Genomic DNA, 16,969 nt, shown 5'->3' on the forward strand with positions numbered 1-16,969 from the left:
GTTGGTGACTCACCATCAGCTCTCCGCAGACACTTCCCCTTTTCTCTCTTCCCTCTTTGCCTCTTTTTGACAGTTGACATTATTGGCTGTGTGCGGCAACATTTGGTTCAGTAGAAAAGTTTTTTGCAATAATCCCCTCGTGCTTTTTAGTGTTTAATGCTCTTTTTTGACTACACTTCAAGGTAGCCATTGGCGCACTTTTTTACTTTATTTACATTTTCCTCTATTTACATTTTACTCTGCCTCCTACTGGGACAGGAGTCAGATTGATAAAAGAAGAAAGATCAGAAGAAAGAGCTCTTAGTCCATCGTTGGCTGGTGGACTGTATCAATTTTTGCGCTTCGCGGCGTGATGCCACCTCCACCTCTATGCACCAAGCATCAAAACATCAAGCGACCGAAAGTGCGCGGCATATTCTTATATCCTATCTTTGCCGACGTTCCAGGTCCGCGCAGTCGACTTAACCTGAAGGAAACCCTGCGTAAAGTCGGCAACTAGAAATAAACAACGTGGAACTACGATCAAGGAAGGATAATAATACGAACTTTTCCGCACGATTTGGCATGTCCTCTTCGAAGGTTTGGTATTGCCATGCACACTAGTCGCTTGTGATCGTACCATCTTGCATTTTCTTATTTATGCATTCATTCCAATTTATACAATAATAAAACATAAAACCACTAAATCATGAAGAAGCATGTGATGGTGGAGGAAGATGCATGTCTTTTTTCTTCGTGTGTACAGCAGATGAGAAATCAAAAAAGGTCCGCGTATTATGTTTAAATATACCATTTGCTACAGTTTTTAAATACTTTACTTAAGTGCTGATGCTTCGAATTATCGGTAATGATCAAGAGGACAAAGGGCAAGGCATAGTGTACGTCAGGGTGATGTCATTAGAACTTGCGGTTTCCGGACAGCTAGGGGGCCTCTGTCCTTGTCCTTCCCAGTGCCTGGGCCTCCCAGTGGGCCTAGCGCCTGAGTCCCTGGCGCCCATGGACCCCGGCATACGCAGCTCAGGCACATTGCAGGGGACCGCGGGGCAAGTGACAATTCAGGGGAAAGAGAGAGGAGCCACTTACCGCGGAACATTCCGGGTCATTGCCGCACGCAAGGAAAATAAGCAAAAGACACCAGAGCAACAACCAGCTGCTCTTTCCCCTTTGAGTAGATGAAGTAAGGATAGGGAACCTGGCCGACTGGAAAAAGCTGAGCAAGAATCTGTCATCGACACAATTCGAGATGCAACTCCCGGTAAGCACGATCGTCGGTATCCGGCCTTCTCGGCTGTTCCACATGAGGATATAAAGGCTCGAGAGCAGCTTCTTCCCCATTCTTTCAACCATCACCTAACAAATACACTCCTGGCATTACTCTATCTCAACGATAAAGTCTCAAGCAGTTTAGCTCAGAGTACTTTTTATACGCACAAAACCTAATACTACTTTCCACCACAACACAAGTAACAACAATGGGTGGTGGTGCTCCTGCCGGCGGTGACTTTGAGGCTCTCCTCACTCAACGTCAGAACGAAGGCTGGCGAGGTCTTTTCAAGAACGGCCGAGCTCTCGGTTTGGCATGTTTCGCTTCTCTTGGTGGTGTCCTCTATGGCTACAACCAGGTATATTATCCTGTGCATTTTTTAAATGCCTGCCATTTGCTTATGTCCTGCGTTAGGGTGTTTTCGGTCAAGTCCAAGTTATGTACAATTTTGAGCAGCGATACACTGCTACTGTAAGACTTGGCAAGCTTCTTCCTCACCACATTTGCTAACACATCCTTCTACAGTTGACAAACCCCGACACCAAAGGTCTCTTGACTTCTATTCTTGAACTTGCTGCTTTTGTCGGTGCCCTCATGGCCGGTCCTTTGTCTGACAGATATTCCCGAAAGGTGAGCGAATTTTTCCCTCCCTCCTTTTCGATGGCTAATGTTTCATCCAGTACTCCATTTCCGCTTGGTGTGTCGTCTTCATGATGGGTACTGCCATTCAAACCGGTGCCAACTCCAACGTCGCGTGCATTTACGGTAAGTAAATTGTCCGCATTTACTCCGGGGATGACGTCAAGCTCACACTTCAGATCAGCTGGTCGATGGTTTGCCGGTATGGGTGTCGGTGCTCTTTCTATGCTTGTTCCTATGTTCAACGCCGAGTTGGCTCCTCCCGGTATCCGAGGTTCTTTGGTCGCTCTTCAACAACTGGCCATTACATTCGGTATCCTCATTTCTTACTGGATTGGCTACGGTACCAACTGTGAGTGCCTCGTGTGATCTAGCGTGAGTGCTAGCTGATGCAGGAATTAGATATTGGCGGTACAGGTGCCGGTCAGACTACCGCCGCTTGGCGAATTCCCCTTGGTCTCCAGCTTATCCCTGGCGTGGTTCTTTGTGTCGGTGCTTGCTTCCTTCCCTTCTCCCCCCGATGGCTCATGCTTAGGGGTAAGTACACGCCTCGTGGTTTCATCCGAAATCCTCATATCGCTCATAATCTTATCAGGTCGTGAGGAGGAATGTCTTACCAACTTGGCTAGGCTCCGAAGCTCTACCGAGGAAGCCCCCGAAATCCAATACGAGTTCCGTGCTCTTCAGGCTGAGCGTCTTGTAGAGCGTGAGGCCGCTAAGGAGCGATATGGTCAGGAGGACGTCAACTTCCGAGTCACCATGCTTGAGTACAAGAGGTTGTTCACCACCAGGCCCCTTCTTCACCGACTCATGCTTGGTGCTGGCGCCCAGGCTTTGCAACAATGGACGGGTATCAACGCCATTATCTATTACGCTCCCACCATCTTTGCGCAGATAGGTCTTACTGGTAGCGGTGCTAGTGGTACTATCAGTCTTTTGGCCACAGGTATCGTCGGCGTCGTCAATTTCGTCTTCACTATTCCTGCCGTCCTTTTCGTCGATAACGTAAGTACCCTTCCTTCAGTGACTTCAACTTCCGCAGTACCTGACAGGTTGGTGTAGTTTGGTCGAAGGCCTCTCCTTGCCTGGGGCGAAGCCAACATGGCCATTTCTCACGCTATTATTGCCGCTATCGTTGCCGAATTCGGTGACAGCTTTGATAGCAACAAGAAGGCTGGTAACGCCGCTGTTTTCTTCGTAAGTCACTGGATATTATCAGTGCACCACTGAGCAGTCATTAACTTTTATCTTCTAGATCTATTGGTACATTGCCAACTTCGCTGTCACCTGGGGTCCCTTGGCTTGGGTTGTTTCCGCTGAAGTCTTCCCTCTCGACATGCGTGCTAAGGGTATGAGTATTTCTTCCGGTGTGAACTGGCTTGTAAGTCTTCTTCAACGAGTATCCTTTCGAGTCGCGTTAATCATCGCCGTAGATGAACTTCACTGTCGCTATGGTCACCCCTCACATGATCGATAACATTGGCTACAAGACCTACATCGTCTTCATGTGCTTCTGTGTCGTTGGCTTCCTGTATTCCATCTTCATCCTTCCAGAACTTAAGGGTCTCTCTCTCGAAGAGGTCGACAGGGTCTTCCACGACGAGTCCGGTGCCGAGGACCGAGCACGACGAGAGCGTGTTGCTGCCCAGATCGGTTTGGACAAGGTTGCCGAGCAGATTCAGCACAAGGAGAAGGTCAACGATTCCGAAGCTTAAGAAGAAGTGCTGTTCTATGTCGTCTCCCCTTTTTTCAATTTTCCATTCGCTGTTATAATAGCAATTAATGTAGTCGGGCAAGAAGGTAGATTCTTTCGTACTGTACCGTTAGCACCCACGTTTTCATTATCACCTCACTCAGTGATGCATCGGTGTTTGCACATTCTTGGGTTACCATCAATAAAATGCGCTGTGGATACATTGCAATAAGCAGCAGCAAAGAAGGTTACTCTCTTAATAAGCTACAGAGTAAGGATCAAACGTTATTATTCGGGACTGGGGTATAAACCATCAATACGCGCCATTGTGGGCATTATTACTGCAACACGTACTACTATGGTGGAGCAACAAGTTAAAAAGTTACTGGTACCCACACCACGAGAGCTCATCACGAACAACGGACGGGCAGAAAACATGATAACATGATACTGATACAAATAATAGTAAGTAGATCTAAGAGGTCCCGAGTTTGGTGACGTATGGTGTCCCTTTATTTTCCATAACATAACATGAAGACGGCGGCACAAGATCAAGAATCACGATCAAGAAGAAGTTCATCTGATGTCTGATGTCCGTCGGCCATTCTCTGTTGTTTGGCCACAGTAGTGCTTCGCGCCTACCGTCCACGGTTCACTTGTTAGACACGCCTCGTTCGTGATTTGCGACTCATCAGATTTGACATTTTAGGTCCGCCGACGAACAGTGGAATGACGTTGGCCAAGATTGGGTGGAGGCTACAAATCGGAAGGCTGTTGTTGGACGACGAGACAAGGGAAGACGACAAGACTAATAATAGGACATAACGGCAAGAAGAGAACTCCGTTTCCAGTGTGAAATCAATCACTTCTTCAGTCCTTGGTCATTTGGTCGCCGTCAGGCGGCTGGGGTGGTCTTTGTTCGGTCGTCGTCTTCCCTCTTATTTTGCTCCCCATCGCCACGCAATTATTATGTAGCATGTACGACACCGAATGCATCATAATAGCTCATAACTCACGATCGTCGTGCTTATCTGCAGCAACCTGTGGAAGATGAAACGGGGCGGGACGATTATCCACCAAACTGTCCTCAACGCAAATGCTCGCGGTTCTGCCGATAACCGTTCCTATGACGGTGACACGAGCTTGCGGATCTTTCGTAAAGCCCTATAATAATTTATTTTATGTGTAAGTGCATTTAAGTGGGGCGGAAGAGTTATTAGAGATTGCTGGTTATTACGCATTTCGCTCACAGCAAAAAGCTTACGACTACACCTAATAAATTGCCACAAAGAGTCGTCAGAAAGAGCAGCGCCCGCAGATATCAGTTAGTTATTTATTAATTATTATTACACCGGCGGCAATTTCCACGTCAACCTGAGCGGAATCAAATAAATGATGAGATCATGACATTCTTGAATATGACTCGGACCGAAGTACCATATTTGGCTTCCAGGACGAGAAACGTCGACCGAAGATAACTAAGGTTAAAGGGTATTCGTATACAGTGCCAAAAAAGCACTTCTTTCCCCAAACTCACTTAAAGTACTTTCTATCAGCATGTCCGTGAGTGTGTGGGACTAGAGGACTCAAAGCTGTCATGTGTTTGCTGACTTTCAGCTTTGCAGGGTAAATCAAAATTCACCCCTCTGACTATCGTCATTAAGCTCGGTAGGTCCATAATACATGCATATTGATGACTGATAAGTTCCCTCCCAGGTACCTCATCTATTGTATCCCCGACATATCCTTTTGTCCCCCACCTTCGACTTCTTTCATCTATTGTTGAGACTGTAGTGAAACTCCGGACCCAAGGACATCGTGTCGTCTTGGTATCTTCGGGTGCTATCGGTGTGGGGTTAAGGAGGATGGATCTTAAGGAAAGAGGGAAGGGGTTGCATCAGAAGCAGGTGAGTAAGAGTGTACAATCAGAAAAAAAGGGAGGAGTGGATGCTGACGCAAGTCACACGACCAACAGGCCCTTGCTGCTGTTGGTCAAGGGCGGCTGATTGCGCTGTGGGATAATCTGTTTTCTCAATTGGATCAGCCTATTGCCCAGATTCTTCTCACCCGAATGGACATTTCAGACGTGAGGATTTACTGAAATAATATGTGCATAGCTCATAAGGTGACACAGAGAACGCGTTATCTCAACGCTCAAAACACTTTCTCTGAATTATTGCAAATGGGCGTTATTCCTATCGTCAATGAGAATGATACAGTCTCAGTATCTGTGGGTTTTACCTTCATTCGTAGCTATGAACCTCCTGATAGAGTCTAGGAAATCAAATTTGGCGACAATGACACATTATCGGCGATCTCTTCTGCTATCTGCCATGCCGACTATCTCTTCCTTTTGACTGACGTTGACTGTTTGTAAGTTCAAGCTGTACCGCGAGCATCCTGATCCTAAAGGCTTCCAGATACACAGACAACCCCCGTACCAACCCCGATGCGAAGCCTGTGAGAGTCGTACGCGATATTGAGAAGGTGAAACAGCAAGGTATGCTTGTTTTTCCTACGTCATGTTACTTATACTCATATTGGCTGTTAGTATCTACTTCTACCCTCGGAACATCTCTTGGCACAGGAGGCATGTCCACAAAGCTCATTGCGGCCGAGCTTGCTACCGCTGCTGGCACAACCACCGTTGTTATGCATTCTATCAACGTAACTGACATTTTCAAAGTCATTGAAAACGGCCCTTCGCCTTGCCGAGAGGTTGCAGAGACTCCAGAATTGTTTGAGGGCCCACTGTGTACGAGGTTTTTAAGACGAGAGTCAGCCCTTAAAGAGTGAGTGGCGTTTTCGTACGTCCAGCCCCATTGTACTTACAGTAATGAAGCCGAAAATGGTGGATCGCCCACGGTCTTCACGCTGCCGGTACCGTTGTCATCGACGAAGGTGCCTGCCGTGCCATTCGACGCAAAGAATCCGGTGGTCGTCTTCTTCCTGCCGGTGTCGTCCGCGTGGTTGGCCCTTTCGCAAGTCACCAAGCCGTCCGTCTCGTTGTTCGCCGTCGACGCCACGACGACATCGCTGCCCTTAGCTCAGTCGACGAATCAACCCCCGGTAGCCCTACCCCCGACCTTTCCCAAGTACCCCAGCCGGCGACATTCGCTTCTCCTGCTCTTCGACACCTTACGATTGGGACTACCAATCCTATCACCGTCATGTCCGACGCCAACAACACTGAACCTGATACTCCTCAACTCCAACCTTCCATGTCTCTTTCATCGTCGATCGCTTCCCTCGACCCTTTGAGCAGGAGTGTGCCCCCTAGTCCTGCGATAACGGCTTTGGCGGAGAGGTTGGGCACGACATCGTTAACGAGTATTGGGCGGGGAGTGGCCGAAGGAGAGAGTGATGAGTGGGAAGAGGTCGAGGTGGCGAAGGGTCTAGCTCAATACAACAGTGTAGAAATTGACAGGATGAAGGGACGAAAGAGGTGAGCAATTATTGATGTCTTCTTGTGCATATGTTGATGAGCTTTTAGTTCGGAAATTGAAAAACTTATTGGATACGTCGAGAGCGAGCATGTGGTGGACTCGATTACCTTCTTGTAGAAAGTCGATAGTGAGGCATACTAATCATTTGCCGGAAGCAAGGCTAGCATTATACAATTTGGGTTTTTAGAGCATTATTCATGCACTACTATAATATCAAATGCGGGATTATCGTACATTGGTATATACCAACGGGCGGAAGTCAACAGATCAGTATTATGCTACCAATCCAAAGGAGTGGCAGAAATTAGGCTTTTTATTCCAGACCCTTTCGAACTGTTCCATGCACTGTTTGAGCTTCTTCATTCATTGTTGGGAAACGTAGTAGTTGTCCTGCAAGACATCTTTAGTTTCAATATCGCTTCTATCCGATATCAATCACGGAGATTGCTCTGTTCACCGTGCTGGTAGTGCTGTCAATTCCATTGTATGTAGCAGCAAAGGATTAGTAGTGCACGGCAAATTGAGTTGGGACGATAGGCAATTGCGGGTCACAACTGTTATATAGAGCACAAAGCGAACAGGACTTTGTCACTTTGCTAACTTTGCCAAGGCCAATAGGGCGAGCCGCTTGCAGGCTACCCAACGCATATGCAGAGTGAGTGTGTATTCTTGCTCATGCCAACTTCTCATCCCATGCACATTCTGAATTCTACCATTACCATGATGGTTCAGAGTCCTTCATCTAGCGTAAAAGTCAGTAATGTTGAATGAAGGAGTTATCTTCCCTTTCTGTAAACCCCTTCATCAAATAGCTTGCGTTTGCGCGGTCCCGACTGCAAAAGAGTTCATGATAGCAGGGAATTCTACATGCGGCGTATATCTCCTTCTCTATGCCTTGTCTTCTGTGTTCCCAGCGTCCTGTGCCTTATGTTCTTCTTGCATGATGCCCTTCTCCCCTTGATCTTCCGTATCCTCATCCTGCTGTTCTTTCTGTTTCATGCTTTTCTCCTCCGTGTCCTCTTCCAGTTCCCAGTCTTCCCCCACCCCGAGTGCAACCCCAACTTCGTCCCTCCCTCTCCTCAACATCGTCTCCCCAAACTCATACCCCTCCGCTTTATCCAGCACCCTCTCACAAATTTCTCCATAAGCATCATATATCTTACGTAAAGCTTTCCGATGAATCTCTACTGCAAGTCGTGGAGAAGTCAAGAGCGCGAGGCGAGGGGAGGTGGAAGGGTCGACGGTGGATATCCAGGTAGAGAACTTGGAGAGGGCGGACGTGAGTGATTTGGGGGATGTGGCGTGAAGACGGGATAGAGGGGTCTGAAAAACAAAAGCAAAAGTTAGCTTGAAAGGTTCTTCCTTTGATGGCGGGGGTGAATGGGACTTGCATCTTCTGGACGAGTACGGATGGTACGCATGACGGCGGCAAGGCCACAAGACTCCAGAAGTTTACCATGCTACAAAGGTCAGTGACGAGGCATGACAAAATAAAACTCACATGTTCAAAAGTCATACTCTCCACATGAGTCTTGATCTTCTCATCCAACATATGCAACGTCTTTGTGGTAAAGTCATACATCTCCAATGTATGCTACACGTCGTTAACCCCCGTCATTCACGCTCATGCTCCATCCACAAACTTACCTCTAGGTAACCCAAACTGTTAACCATAAAGATATCCCTCTCCCACTCCCCACCACCGCTTTTTCCCCTTCTCATCTCTGCCATCCTCTCACACATCTCCACACAAGGTCCAACTGCTTTATCCAATAACTTTGCCAGATCCGCATCTGATTCGCGTTCAGCAGGGTCGATGAGGGAAGTAGAGTAGACAAATAAGAGTTCGCGGAGGATTTGAGCGGCGTCGCGCAGTGTGATGGGTGGAGTGAGTGTCGCATCTGGGGGCTGTTTTTTATGTTAGTGATGGTCCGCCGGAAGAGCGGATGGTGATACATACGTGGAGAAAACGGAGAAGACCTCGACCTTGAGCGTCGAGAGTTTCGTAGAAGGCGATATAAGCTTGGTCATGGATCCTTACATGTCAGCATGGTTTCCTGCCAACGAAGACGTACTCTTGTAATGTCTGAACCAGCATGGCTTTTCCCCCAATAGTCTTTCGCATAGTCACAAGATAGAAATGTAAAAGGTTGGCAATCTTGTACGTCATGATGATACCTTCTTGTGATTTTATCGTTTCTTGGATACGCAACTTGAGAAAACTTGTTAGCTTCTAGTCACCGTCTTTAAAACACCCACCTTCAAAGGCCGACTCAACCCTTCAAGATCCTTATCCAACACCTCACTAGCCATCCTCTCCTCTTCCCCCTCTTCCCCACCTCTCTCCTGACCCACCCACCGTTTCTTCTCCTTTACCCCAAACATCCCTTCCAAAAACTCGTGTTCCGTCGCAGTCGTCTGATGGACCCAAGCAAGCATATCACCGACATATCGCGTTGGGTCGTGTGCGTGGATTTCGATAGGTCGGGGGAGACCACCGGGACCTCCTCGAGTGAGAGCGTCGAGGAATTGGTGGAGGATGGATGATTGACGGGTAGATGTAAGGGTTTGGATTGCATCACTGCGCGAATCGATGTCAGCAGGGGTGCACAAGATTATCAGGATTATGTATGACAGCAGGTGAATGGGGACTTGAACTTACGCAAGTAGAGCAGGACGATCGCGCAAACGACAGATAGCCTGACGCATCACGGAGGACGCTTCGAGCTGTGCTTCACGGGTAAACTGTCGGAATTCGAATTGACAATATCGATGGATCTTCGAATATCCCGATTCCAACTGTTCAGAAGTGAGCGACATTATATCAAGGCTACGAGTGGCGTGCGGGTAAGCACAATCCCTCCTTCTTCCGTCGTGATGACTTACCCTGCCTGTGCCTTCCCTTCTTCACCGCTGAGAAGCACCTCACAATCCGTCCTAATCTTCTCCACATGGTCCAAAGCGTCGAACAAGGGTTGACCGATGGTTACCTCACGGGATGTAAGAGCTGTCAGCTCAGAGTTGGACAGAGTGAATCGCGAGAGGAAGAGGGTGATAAGATGGGCACGAAGTTGGGCAGAGTCACTATTAATCATTAGCCTTGATTCACAGGGTACGATACATACCGTTGAGACCTGAGGACATCCGCTCGTTCGAGGAGAAACTTTGTACCGCTATTCGCTTGATCAAGTTCGGATTGAACTTGGTCGCACCGCACTTGCATTTCTTGCATATGTTCCCTCAGGACATTGAGTTTCTACCCCATCAGATATGCTTCTGCTACCCAGTAAACCCACCTGGTCAACCTCTGCGAAAGCTTCGAGAAACTTGGTACTCCCAGTCGCAAGGCACGTTTCGATGTCCTGTTTAAGGTACTTCCTCGCTATAGCAGCACTTTGACCTTTTAATGTACGTCTCTTTGGGAGAGTGTCATCGTCTTCTTCTAGTTCTTCATATTCTGGCTGCGCTTTGACCTTCGCTTTTGGGTCTTCAGGACCATACATCCCTGAAGCAATTTCCAAGGCTTCTCTTGACGATACATCGTCGAAAGATGTGCCGATGGCTTTGTAGATCCTGAGCGAGATGGGATTCGTCCTCGACGCTGGTGGTGCAGGTGTGTTTGGGTTGGTGGACATGATTCCTGGGATGGGCTGTGCCCTCGAGGACTGTATTGAATACCGGTTGACTGTATGGACTTCCCGATACGGTGGACAACAACAGATTCGATGAGTTAATTAATGCTATTTAACCTTAATTTGCATGACGTTGCAATCCGCCGACGCCCCGTGGTACATTCTCCCCAGTTCGTTTCTGTTTATCAACATCTTTTTCCCTCTCTCAATTCTCTTCCTTACATCCATACATATCCCCATGATGGCGCCCACAACCCGCTCAAAACAGTCTACTCCTGTACTTGAACCTGAGGAATCCACATCCACATCTACCGCCACCTCTCTCGGCCCCGGGGAGGGAGAGCTCAAGCAGCGCGCCAGGGAAGGAAGTAGGTCCAGGACGAGAGACGAAGTTTGGGATCCAAAGTAGTAAGTATCCTTCTGGCTATGACTTTGGTGGTATAAGGTCAACATGGATGGGATGGCAAACTGATTTTTGGCCTGGTGATTATGTAGTGCGGTTGATTTGGCGTGAGTATTGCTTTGATAAACTGCTGCCCGAGGAAGTATGACCGAGCCCGAGGGATGGGGTTGAGTGTGCTGACCATTTTGCATATGTGCTAACCCTCCCTGCCAACGATACCAGGACTACCACGTGAGCCATTTTTCTCCTCATTTTGACACAAGCTTATCCCTCTGTCCGAGACAGCGTGGACGAAAATGTATTTCTCTTCGTCCCCAACCTGATCGGCTACACCCGCGTCATCACGGCCGCCGCTTCCTTATTCTTCATGCCTTACCACCCCAAAGCATGTACTATGCTCTACTCCGTCTCGTGTATGCTTGATGTAGTCGATGGCCAAGCCGCAAGGGCTTTGGGACAAACTAGCAGATTTGGAGCTGTTTTGGATATGGTGACTGATCGGTAAGTCCTCAAGCCCTGTATTGTTTTTCTTTTTGAAGACTCAAAATGTGAATGGTTGCTGATGTAGTCAAAATTATTAGATGCACCACTGCCTGCCTGTTGTGCTTCCTCTCAAGCGTGTACCCCACTTATTCTATGCTTTTCATGTTCCTCATCACCCTTGACTTCTCCTCTCATTACATTCACATGTACTCGTACGTCCTTCCGTCTCTCCTTTTCCCGCGAATAGGAGCTAACGCGGGGTGGATTTCAGGTCTCTCACCACGGGATCATCTAGCCACAAGACTGTCACCTCTGATGTCTCCCGTATCCTCTGGTACTATTACAACGATTCCGTAGGTATTTTCTATCACCAAACCAATCCATATCCGTCTAATCTTCCAAAAAAAAAAAAACAGCGTACTCTCTTCGTCTTCTGCTTCGCCAACGAACTCTTCTTCGTCTGCCTCTACCTCAACCACTACTGGACTACTCCCTTGATGGCCAACTTTCCCATTCCCACCGCTATCCTAACCTCGGAGCTCACTGCCGCTCACCCCAAGTTGGTCGGCGGGGTGATCAATGTGTTGAGGAACTTGAATTGGCCGCAAGTGGTGGCCGCTATGACTTTCCCGATTTGTGCGGGGAAGCAGATTATCAATGTTGTGCAATTCTGGAAGGCTAGCAAGATCGTAAGTCCAAGTTCCCCTGTCCTCCTTTCGCTCTCTTTTTCTTTTAAAAATGAATGAGTTATATGGGTGCTAATTTTGAATTAGCTTGTTGGTGTCGACCTCGCCGAGAGACGAGCTGCTCGTGAACAGAAACTTGCAGCACAACTTCGAGGGCGGTAAATTTTGCCTTTTTCATATTGTTACAAACCCACAATCTCATAAACTGTAATAAGATGAAAGGCAAGAGAGGGCTCTTTACACGCAAAATGTTTGAATTTCTTTTCCCCCTTAAGAATAAGAGGGAAGTAAATAATTTAGCATGATATGTATGCTTTCGTACTTAATTATTTTTCTTCATGTTCTGTTCTAAGCTGCAAGAGGGTAAGAGGGTCAGGCTTTTTAGTTGGTGATGAAAGGAATCTCTCGCCTACTCCAGTCACCGAAAAGAGGGTGTTCACACTACTAGACTGCCCAATGGTTCAAAGGGTCATTGTTGTCGTTCCTCCTTCATCGGGGGTGATAAAGATTTTTGGGGTATAAGGATTGTAAGTTGTCCCGATCTATGTTCGTGCACGCGAGGAGCACTATTACCCTACTCTATTCCTCTGTAACCTGTACTCGTACTGCAGTTTTGAAGAAGGAGGGTTCGACTGATAAGATAAGGAGGGAAATGTATCAATCAGATGAAAAGTGGAGGTTTGGAGTGGAGCAGACGACGTTGTTGTTGCCTGGTAGTCGTTCGTTCTTTCATTACGAGTGATGTCACATCGTGTCATTTTTCACACCCTTCTTTTCATTCGCCGTGAAAGTGGCACATACGTATAACCCGCTTTTATAGGGCAAACCAACTGCTCATGCTCCTTACCACCAGAACAACAACTTATAACCACGACCAAAGCAGCAAATCATGACAGACCAACTCCGTGATCAACTGCACTTTGGCATTGCCTCGGCCTCTCTTGGCCTTAACCCCATCCACACTTTTGAGAACAAGTTTCAAGCATTGCAAAAAGCCGGGTTCAAGTTTTGTGAAGTTGACTTTGGGAGTTATATGACTTGGGTTAGGGATCAGAAACCTGATCTGTCAGTTGCCCCCTTTTTTCCAGATCCCTAGGAAGGGAAAGCAAAGCTGAAGGCTGACATACAATTACCCACTGCAGGCCAGAATCAACGTGCCCGCCCGAGTGGTCCGAAGCCAATGAACCTGATCCATCCGACGAAGAAATATGGCAAGCCCTCTACTCTCTTGCCCCTGACTTTGTCCGCCTGGCAAGGAAATATGGCGTAAAAGTCGTAGTGCTCCAACCTCTTAATCAGTTTGATGGGTGGCCGGCGGGCACGGAAAGGGCAATGTGGGTAAGGAGAAAGGCCGAAAGATGGTTACCTTTGTGCTCCAAATTAGGTGTAGAATTCTTGCAGGTGTGTTTTTCATTAGCTAGTCACCTTGTTCCTTACTCCGTTTCGCGACTGGACTAACAGTGGATTACAGGTAGGATCAAACGATTGGGCAGAAGCCTGCGCACCTGACGCTAAGACGGCCGGAGATATGCGTTGGATAGCCGAGCTTGGCGCCAGGCAAGATCCCCCCGTCAAGATCGCATATGAACCGTGGTGTTTCTCTGATTTGCGTGGTGAATGGGAGGAATGTTACAAGACTGTTCAACAAGCCGTACGTCTGCCCAGTCAAGAGGAGTTTACAAAGTGAGAATAAATGAAAATACCTGACGCAGTAATATTCTCTCTTGTAGAATCACCCCAATCTCGGCCTCTGCCTCGACACCGCCCAACTAGCACTCGCCAAACCTTACGGCTGGAACCCCACCACCGGCCAAGGCTGGGACCGCGTCTCCTACGAAGGTATGATCAGCCGTCTCGCCTCCCTTCCTCCCGAAAAAATCTTTTATGTCGAACTTTCCGATGTGCTTAACCCTAAAGCTACTAAACCCCTGTATCAAGGCTCTCCTTTCGATGAGTTTGGGAAGAACGATAAGAGTGGGAAGAATGAGAGGTTTATTTGGGTGAGGTGTGCGAGGCCCGTACCGCTTGTGGGGCCCAATGGGGGCATGGATGAGAGGCCGGAAGGGATGGAGGAGGATGGGGCGAGAGTGGTAGAAACGTTAAAGGCGATCATGAGTACCGGATGGAGGGGTGAGTACCATCCTCTTTACAAATTTTACACCCTTCCACACCTGTATACTCTTCATGTTCAAGGGGAAACAGCTGACAGGATGATGTGGTAGGATATACGTTTTTTGAAGTATTTGAATGCCTCAAGATGGAGCCTGAAGATGAGGACATACCAGATCGGTATGCGAGCGCATGCAAGAAGTCGAGCGAGATGATCCTTCATGTTGTTGCGGACCTCAAGTAACACATGACGGCGCTCCTTATGGCTAGGATAAGGGATGGGATGGAAAAGTAAGAAGAATACCAAATACTTTGATATGATACGATGGATGAAAGGAAATGGTAATTTGCAGCTTGAACGAAAGACGAATAAAGTAGTAGCGTGAGGTATCACTACCAATAATAATCGGACAACAGATGGAAATGGTAGGCACAGCTCAGCTAGGGCTAGTTCTGACCGAGAGGATTGAAGAAGGCGCATTCTGTGAGAGAAACGATCAAACAGTTTTACTCTTTCAAATGTCGAAATCATCGCCTTACTAAAGTCAGCCATCGTAGGGATGTCATTTTTTTTGTAAAATGCGGTGTTAGTCTGAGTCGCGACGATGGAGAAAAAAGAACGCTTGCTGTTCAGTTTGGATCTAGAAAACAAAAGGAAACGAGATCAAGAAGTATCCGAAGAAGACGCTCAAAAGAAAACCTGTATGTACTACTGTACAATCAAGCGACCTCCCCTCATGAGCAAATAACAAGCCTAGCCGACAACTATCAGAACGTGATCATTTATTATATTAACGTTTTACAACGCGCTCAATTGGATCTCAGTCAACATAATAATAACCTCTCCAGGATCCTTTGTTGTTAAGTCAAGACGGCGATGCATTCAAAAAGGTTTCTTCTAAGGTTCCAAAAAAGGTTCATCAGTTATCCATCCTTTGTTGGACTTCGCTGGATAAAATGTTTCTAGAGCTCTGGGATCATTGTAATTTCGCCATCGCCACTGTCAACCAATGAGGGGAAGAGGTCACCCATGGTGCATCATTACGGTGACTCCTCTCCTTTCGATCAGTCGTCGCCAATTGAGTTTTGTTCAGCCCATATTAGAACTGAAACCTATAAAGAAGCACGCCTTATCAATTATACCCCCTCAAAATGCAGCACGGGCCAAAAGCATCACAAACAAAGAACAAAAGAAAAGAAAAATGTTCCCTAGTCAGTACACTGCTTCTCATTTCTCTATCCACTCCCAGGGTGATGAGGGGAGTGGCAGTATAGTCTCTCCTAATACGACTATCTCCAGTCGACGGAAAAGGACAGCTCAAGCTTGTACTACTTGCCGCCGTAGGAAGGGCAAATGTGTGCCTCCTCCTTCCATTGAGTAAGTCAAGTTCAAGTCCACAAAGATAAGAGGTGGTTGAATGAACAGTGCTGATGTTATGAGTAGTGGTCCTTGCGCTTTCTGTTCCAGTAGACCGGGCACAACTTGCGAATTTGTACTTGCCACTAATAACAACGAGGGATACAGCTCTGTTCCAGTTGTCTTCATAGGTGACAAACATATTATGGCCGACCCGTCCCAAACCACTGCTTTCTCATCTACCGTCTCTGGCACACATGGATACCCCTACGATAATCCATTGTACCCTCCAAACCCTATTAGCACCCAATTATCATGGGAGGATGCTGCCATATTGCAAAACCCGACCAATTACCTAGGCTCACAAAAGACTGGTGCTAGTAGTGACACGGCCGGTCAGCTCCGCTTACAGCCATTTACACCCAATAATAGTCATACCGCAAGAGATGACGCCAGCACGGGTAACTGGTATTTCCAAGATACCTATACGGATTACCCGCATACGGCGCCTCTGACACTTCCTCAGCAACAATCTTCTATGGTCTTTCAACAGCAATTCTTGGGCGCCCCTCCAAAGTACAATGCTGTCAGTTACAGTGACGACCAAAGGAGCTATTATTTTGAGCAACGGCACTCGATTGACCCAACTTTGGAAGACAACGGCGGCATGTATGGTGTTTATGGGGACCCGTCTAGCTTGGCCACCGTCCTTACTTCCAGTAGGAATACACCATACCCACCTACTAGTGAGCATTAGCGGGAAGAACAAAGTCCTGGAGATTACCAGTTAAGCTGGTCCTGATAAATAGTTTCCGAACTTTTTGCAGAAAAGTGTGGAATGGAGTTGCATATGCATGTCTTTCGAGTGCGCTGCTTCATCTTACGGTGTGCATCGAATGTAGGTAGGCTTGTCTGCTGTCATTGTCCGGATATGTTGAGCTCGACCGACGATCACCGGCTAGGGGGAAGTTCAAGATGGCACGGGCTGCAGTAATGGCTTGTCATATATATCTAGGAGGACGGACCAAGTCCACAATCTGGTCATGCCCGTAAATCCAATAATATCGGTATCTGTCTGTCTGTCCTGGCTTGTCTTGTCTACACCAGATGGATACCCTTCTGTAAGTTCTGAGGATAGTTGGACTGTGATCATCATCCTCCTCGTGATGCTTGTTGCTGTGATGGTGGGTTGTGTACATAGATAGTTTGCTCCAATAATAAGAAGACGCGAGGGTGGAAACATTCCGTTATAACAAA

General features: G+C 47.5%; 6 protein-coding genes across 6 annotated transcripts; 5 read left to right on the forward strand and 1 right to left on the reverse strand.

The window, feature by feature from the left end:
- The first annotated feature begins 1,310 nt into the window (after positions 1-1,310).
- CNH00540 (galactose transporter, putative) lies at positions 1,311-3,783 on the forward strand. Its single transcript, XM_572246.1, has 10 exons — positions 1,311-1,622; positions 1,679-1,735; positions 1,790-1,894; positions 1,945-2,029; positions 2,088-2,255; positions 2,306-2,440; positions 2,499-2,908; positions 2,966-3,100; positions 3,159-3,284; positions 3,337-3,783. The coding sequence occupies exons 1-10, from the start codon at positions 1,473-1,475 to the stop codon at positions 3,616-3,618; spliced, it is 1,653 nt and encodes a 550-aa protein (XP_572246.1). The 5' UTR covers positions 1,311-1,472; the 3' UTR covers positions 3,619-3,783.
- A 1,268-nt stretch (positions 3,784-5,051) lies between these two features.
- CNH00530 (glutamate 5-kinase, putative) lies at positions 5,052-7,245 on the forward strand. The gene is made up of 10 exons (XM_572245.2): positions 5,052-5,159; positions 5,222-5,264; positions 5,313-5,503; positions 5,572-5,682; positions 5,731-5,826; positions 5,875-5,969; positions 6,017-6,096; positions 6,148-6,388; positions 6,439-7,041; positions 7,090-7,245. Exons 1-10 carry the CDS (start codon positions 5,154-5,156, stop codon positions 7,157-7,159), a joined length of 1,536 nt encoding a protein of 511 aa, XP_572245.1. The 5' UTR covers positions 5,052-5,153; the 3' UTR covers positions 7,160-7,245.
- A 618-nt stretch (positions 7,246-7,863) lies between these two features.
- Positions 7,864-10,742, reverse strand: CNH00520 (intra-Golgi transport-related protein, putative). Its single transcript, XM_572244.2, has 11 exons — positions 10,339-10,742; positions 10,168-10,298; positions 9,929-10,126; positions 9,705-9,872; positions 9,302-9,623; positions 9,118-9,254; positions 9,003-9,078; positions 8,690-8,950; positions 8,544-8,636; positions 8,434-8,502; positions 7,864-8,365 (listed from the first exon to the last, which is right to left on the reverse strand). Exons 1-11 carry the CDS (start codon positions 10,675-10,677, stop codon positions 7,931-7,933), a joined length of 2,229 nt encoding a protein of 742 aa, XP_572244.1. The 5' UTR covers positions 10,678-10,742; the 3' UTR covers positions 7,864-7,930.
- Positions 10,743-10,885: 143 nt separating this feature from the next.
- On the forward strand, positions 10,886-12,656 carry CNH00510 (CDP-diacylglycerol-inositol 3-phosphatidyltransferase, putative). The gene is made up of 8 exons (XM_572243.2): positions 10,886-11,082; positions 11,170-11,184; positions 11,300-11,308; positions 11,363-11,578; positions 11,659-11,772; positions 11,832-11,913; positions 11,977-12,249; positions 12,334-12,656. Exons 1-8 carry the CDS (start codon positions 10,913-10,915, stop codon positions 12,406-12,408), a joined length of 954 nt encoding a protein of 317 aa, XP_572243.2. The 5' UTR covers positions 10,886-10,912; the 3' UTR covers positions 12,409-12,656.
- A 341-nt stretch (positions 12,657-12,997) lies between these two features.
- On the forward strand, positions 12,998-14,966 carry CNH00500 (conserved hypothetical protein). Its single transcript, XM_572242.2, has 5 exons — positions 12,998-13,311; positions 13,389-13,647; positions 13,718-13,897; positions 13,977-14,376; positions 14,469-14,966. The coding sequence occupies exons 1-5, from the start codon at positions 13,136-13,138 to the stop codon at positions 14,597-14,599; spliced, it is 1,146 nt and encodes a 381-aa protein (XP_572242.1). The 5' UTR covers positions 12,998-13,135; the 3' UTR covers positions 14,600-14,966.
- A 262-nt stretch (positions 14,967-15,228) lies between these two features.
- CNH00495 (hypothetical protein) lies at positions 15,229-16,928 on the forward strand. The gene is made up of 2 exons (XM_024658715.1): positions 15,229-15,733; positions 15,800-16,928. Exons 1-2 carry the CDS (start codon positions 15,366-15,368, stop codon positions 16,467-16,469), a joined length of 1,038 nt encoding a protein of 345 aa, XP_024514628.1. The 5' UTR covers positions 15,229-15,365; the 3' UTR covers positions 16,470-16,928.
- The last annotated feature ends 41 nt before the right edge of the window (positions 16,929-16,969 follow it).

Source organism: Cryptococcus neoformans (assembly GCF_000091045.1).
Source record: "Cryptococcus neoformans var. neoformans JEC21 chromosome 8 sequence".
Classification (NCBI taxonomy): Eukaryota; Fungi; Basidiomycota; class Tremellomycetes; order Tremellales; family Cryptococcaceae; genus Cryptococcus; species Cryptococcus deneoformans.

Coding starts and splice junctions, on each gene's coding strand:
- CNH00540 (XM_572246.1), top strand. CDS start 1,473: ATGGGTGGTGGTGCTCCTGCCGGCGGTGACTTTGAGGCTCTCCTCACT. Junction 1,895..1,944: donor CTGACAGATATTCCCGAAAG/GTGAGCGAATTT, acceptor TGTTTCATCCAG/TACTCCATTTCCGCTTGGTG. Junction 3,101..3,158: donor GTAACGCCGCTGTTTTCTTC/GTAAGTCACTGG, acceptor TTTATCTTCTAG/ATCTATTGGTACATTGCCAA.
- CNH00530 (XM_572245.2), top strand. Junction 5,504..5,571: donor AGGGGTTGCATCAGAAGCAG/GTGAGTAAGAGT, acceptor CACGACCAACAG/GCCCTTGCTGCTGTTGGTCA. Junction 5,827..5,874: donor ATGATACAGTCTCAGTATCT/GTGGGTTTTACC, acceptor GATAGAGTCTAG/GAAATCAAATTTGGCGACAA.
- CNH00520 (XM_572244.2), bottom strand. CDS start 10,677: ATGTCCACCAACCCAAACACACCTGCACCACCAGCGTCGAGGACGAAT. Junction 10,299..10,338: donor CTTTCGCAGAGGTTGACCAG/GTGGGTTTACTG, acceptor CTGATGGGGTAG/AAACTCAATGTCCTGAGGGA. Junction 8,637..8,689: donor ACAGTTTGGGTTACCTAGAG/GTAAGTTTGTGG, acceptor AACGACGTGTAG/CATACATTGGAGATGTATGA.
- CNH00510 (XM_572243.2), top strand. CDS start 10,913: ATGATGGCGCCCACAACCCGCTCAAAACAGTCTACTCCTGTACTTGAA. Junction 11,579..11,658: donor TTGGATATGGTGACTGATCG/GTAAGTCCTCAA, acceptor CAAAATTATTAG/ATGCACCACTGCCTGCCTGT. Junction 11,914..11,976: donor GGTACTATTACAACGATTCC/GTAGGTATTTTC, acceptor AAAAAAAAACAG/CGTACTCTCTTCGTCTTCTG.
- CNH00500 (XM_572242.2), top strand. CDS start 13,136: ATGACAGACCAACTCCGTGATCAACTGCACTTTGGCATTGCCTCGGCC. Junction 13,648..13,717: donor TAGGTGTAGAATTCTTGCAG/GTGTGTTTTTCA, acceptor AGTGGATTACAG/GTAGGATCAAACGATTGGGC. Junction 14,377..14,468: donor CATGAGTACCGGATGGAGGG/GTGAGTACCATC, acceptor ATGATGTGGTAG/GATATACGTTTTTTGAAGTA.
- CNH00495 (XM_024658715.1), top strand. CDS start 15,366: ATGAGGGGAAGAGGTCACCCATGGTGCATCATTACGGTGACTCCTCTC. Junction 15,734..15,799: donor GTGCCTCCTCCTTCCATTGA/GTAAGTCAAGTT, acceptor TGTTATGAGTAG/TGGTCCTTGCGCTTTCTGTT.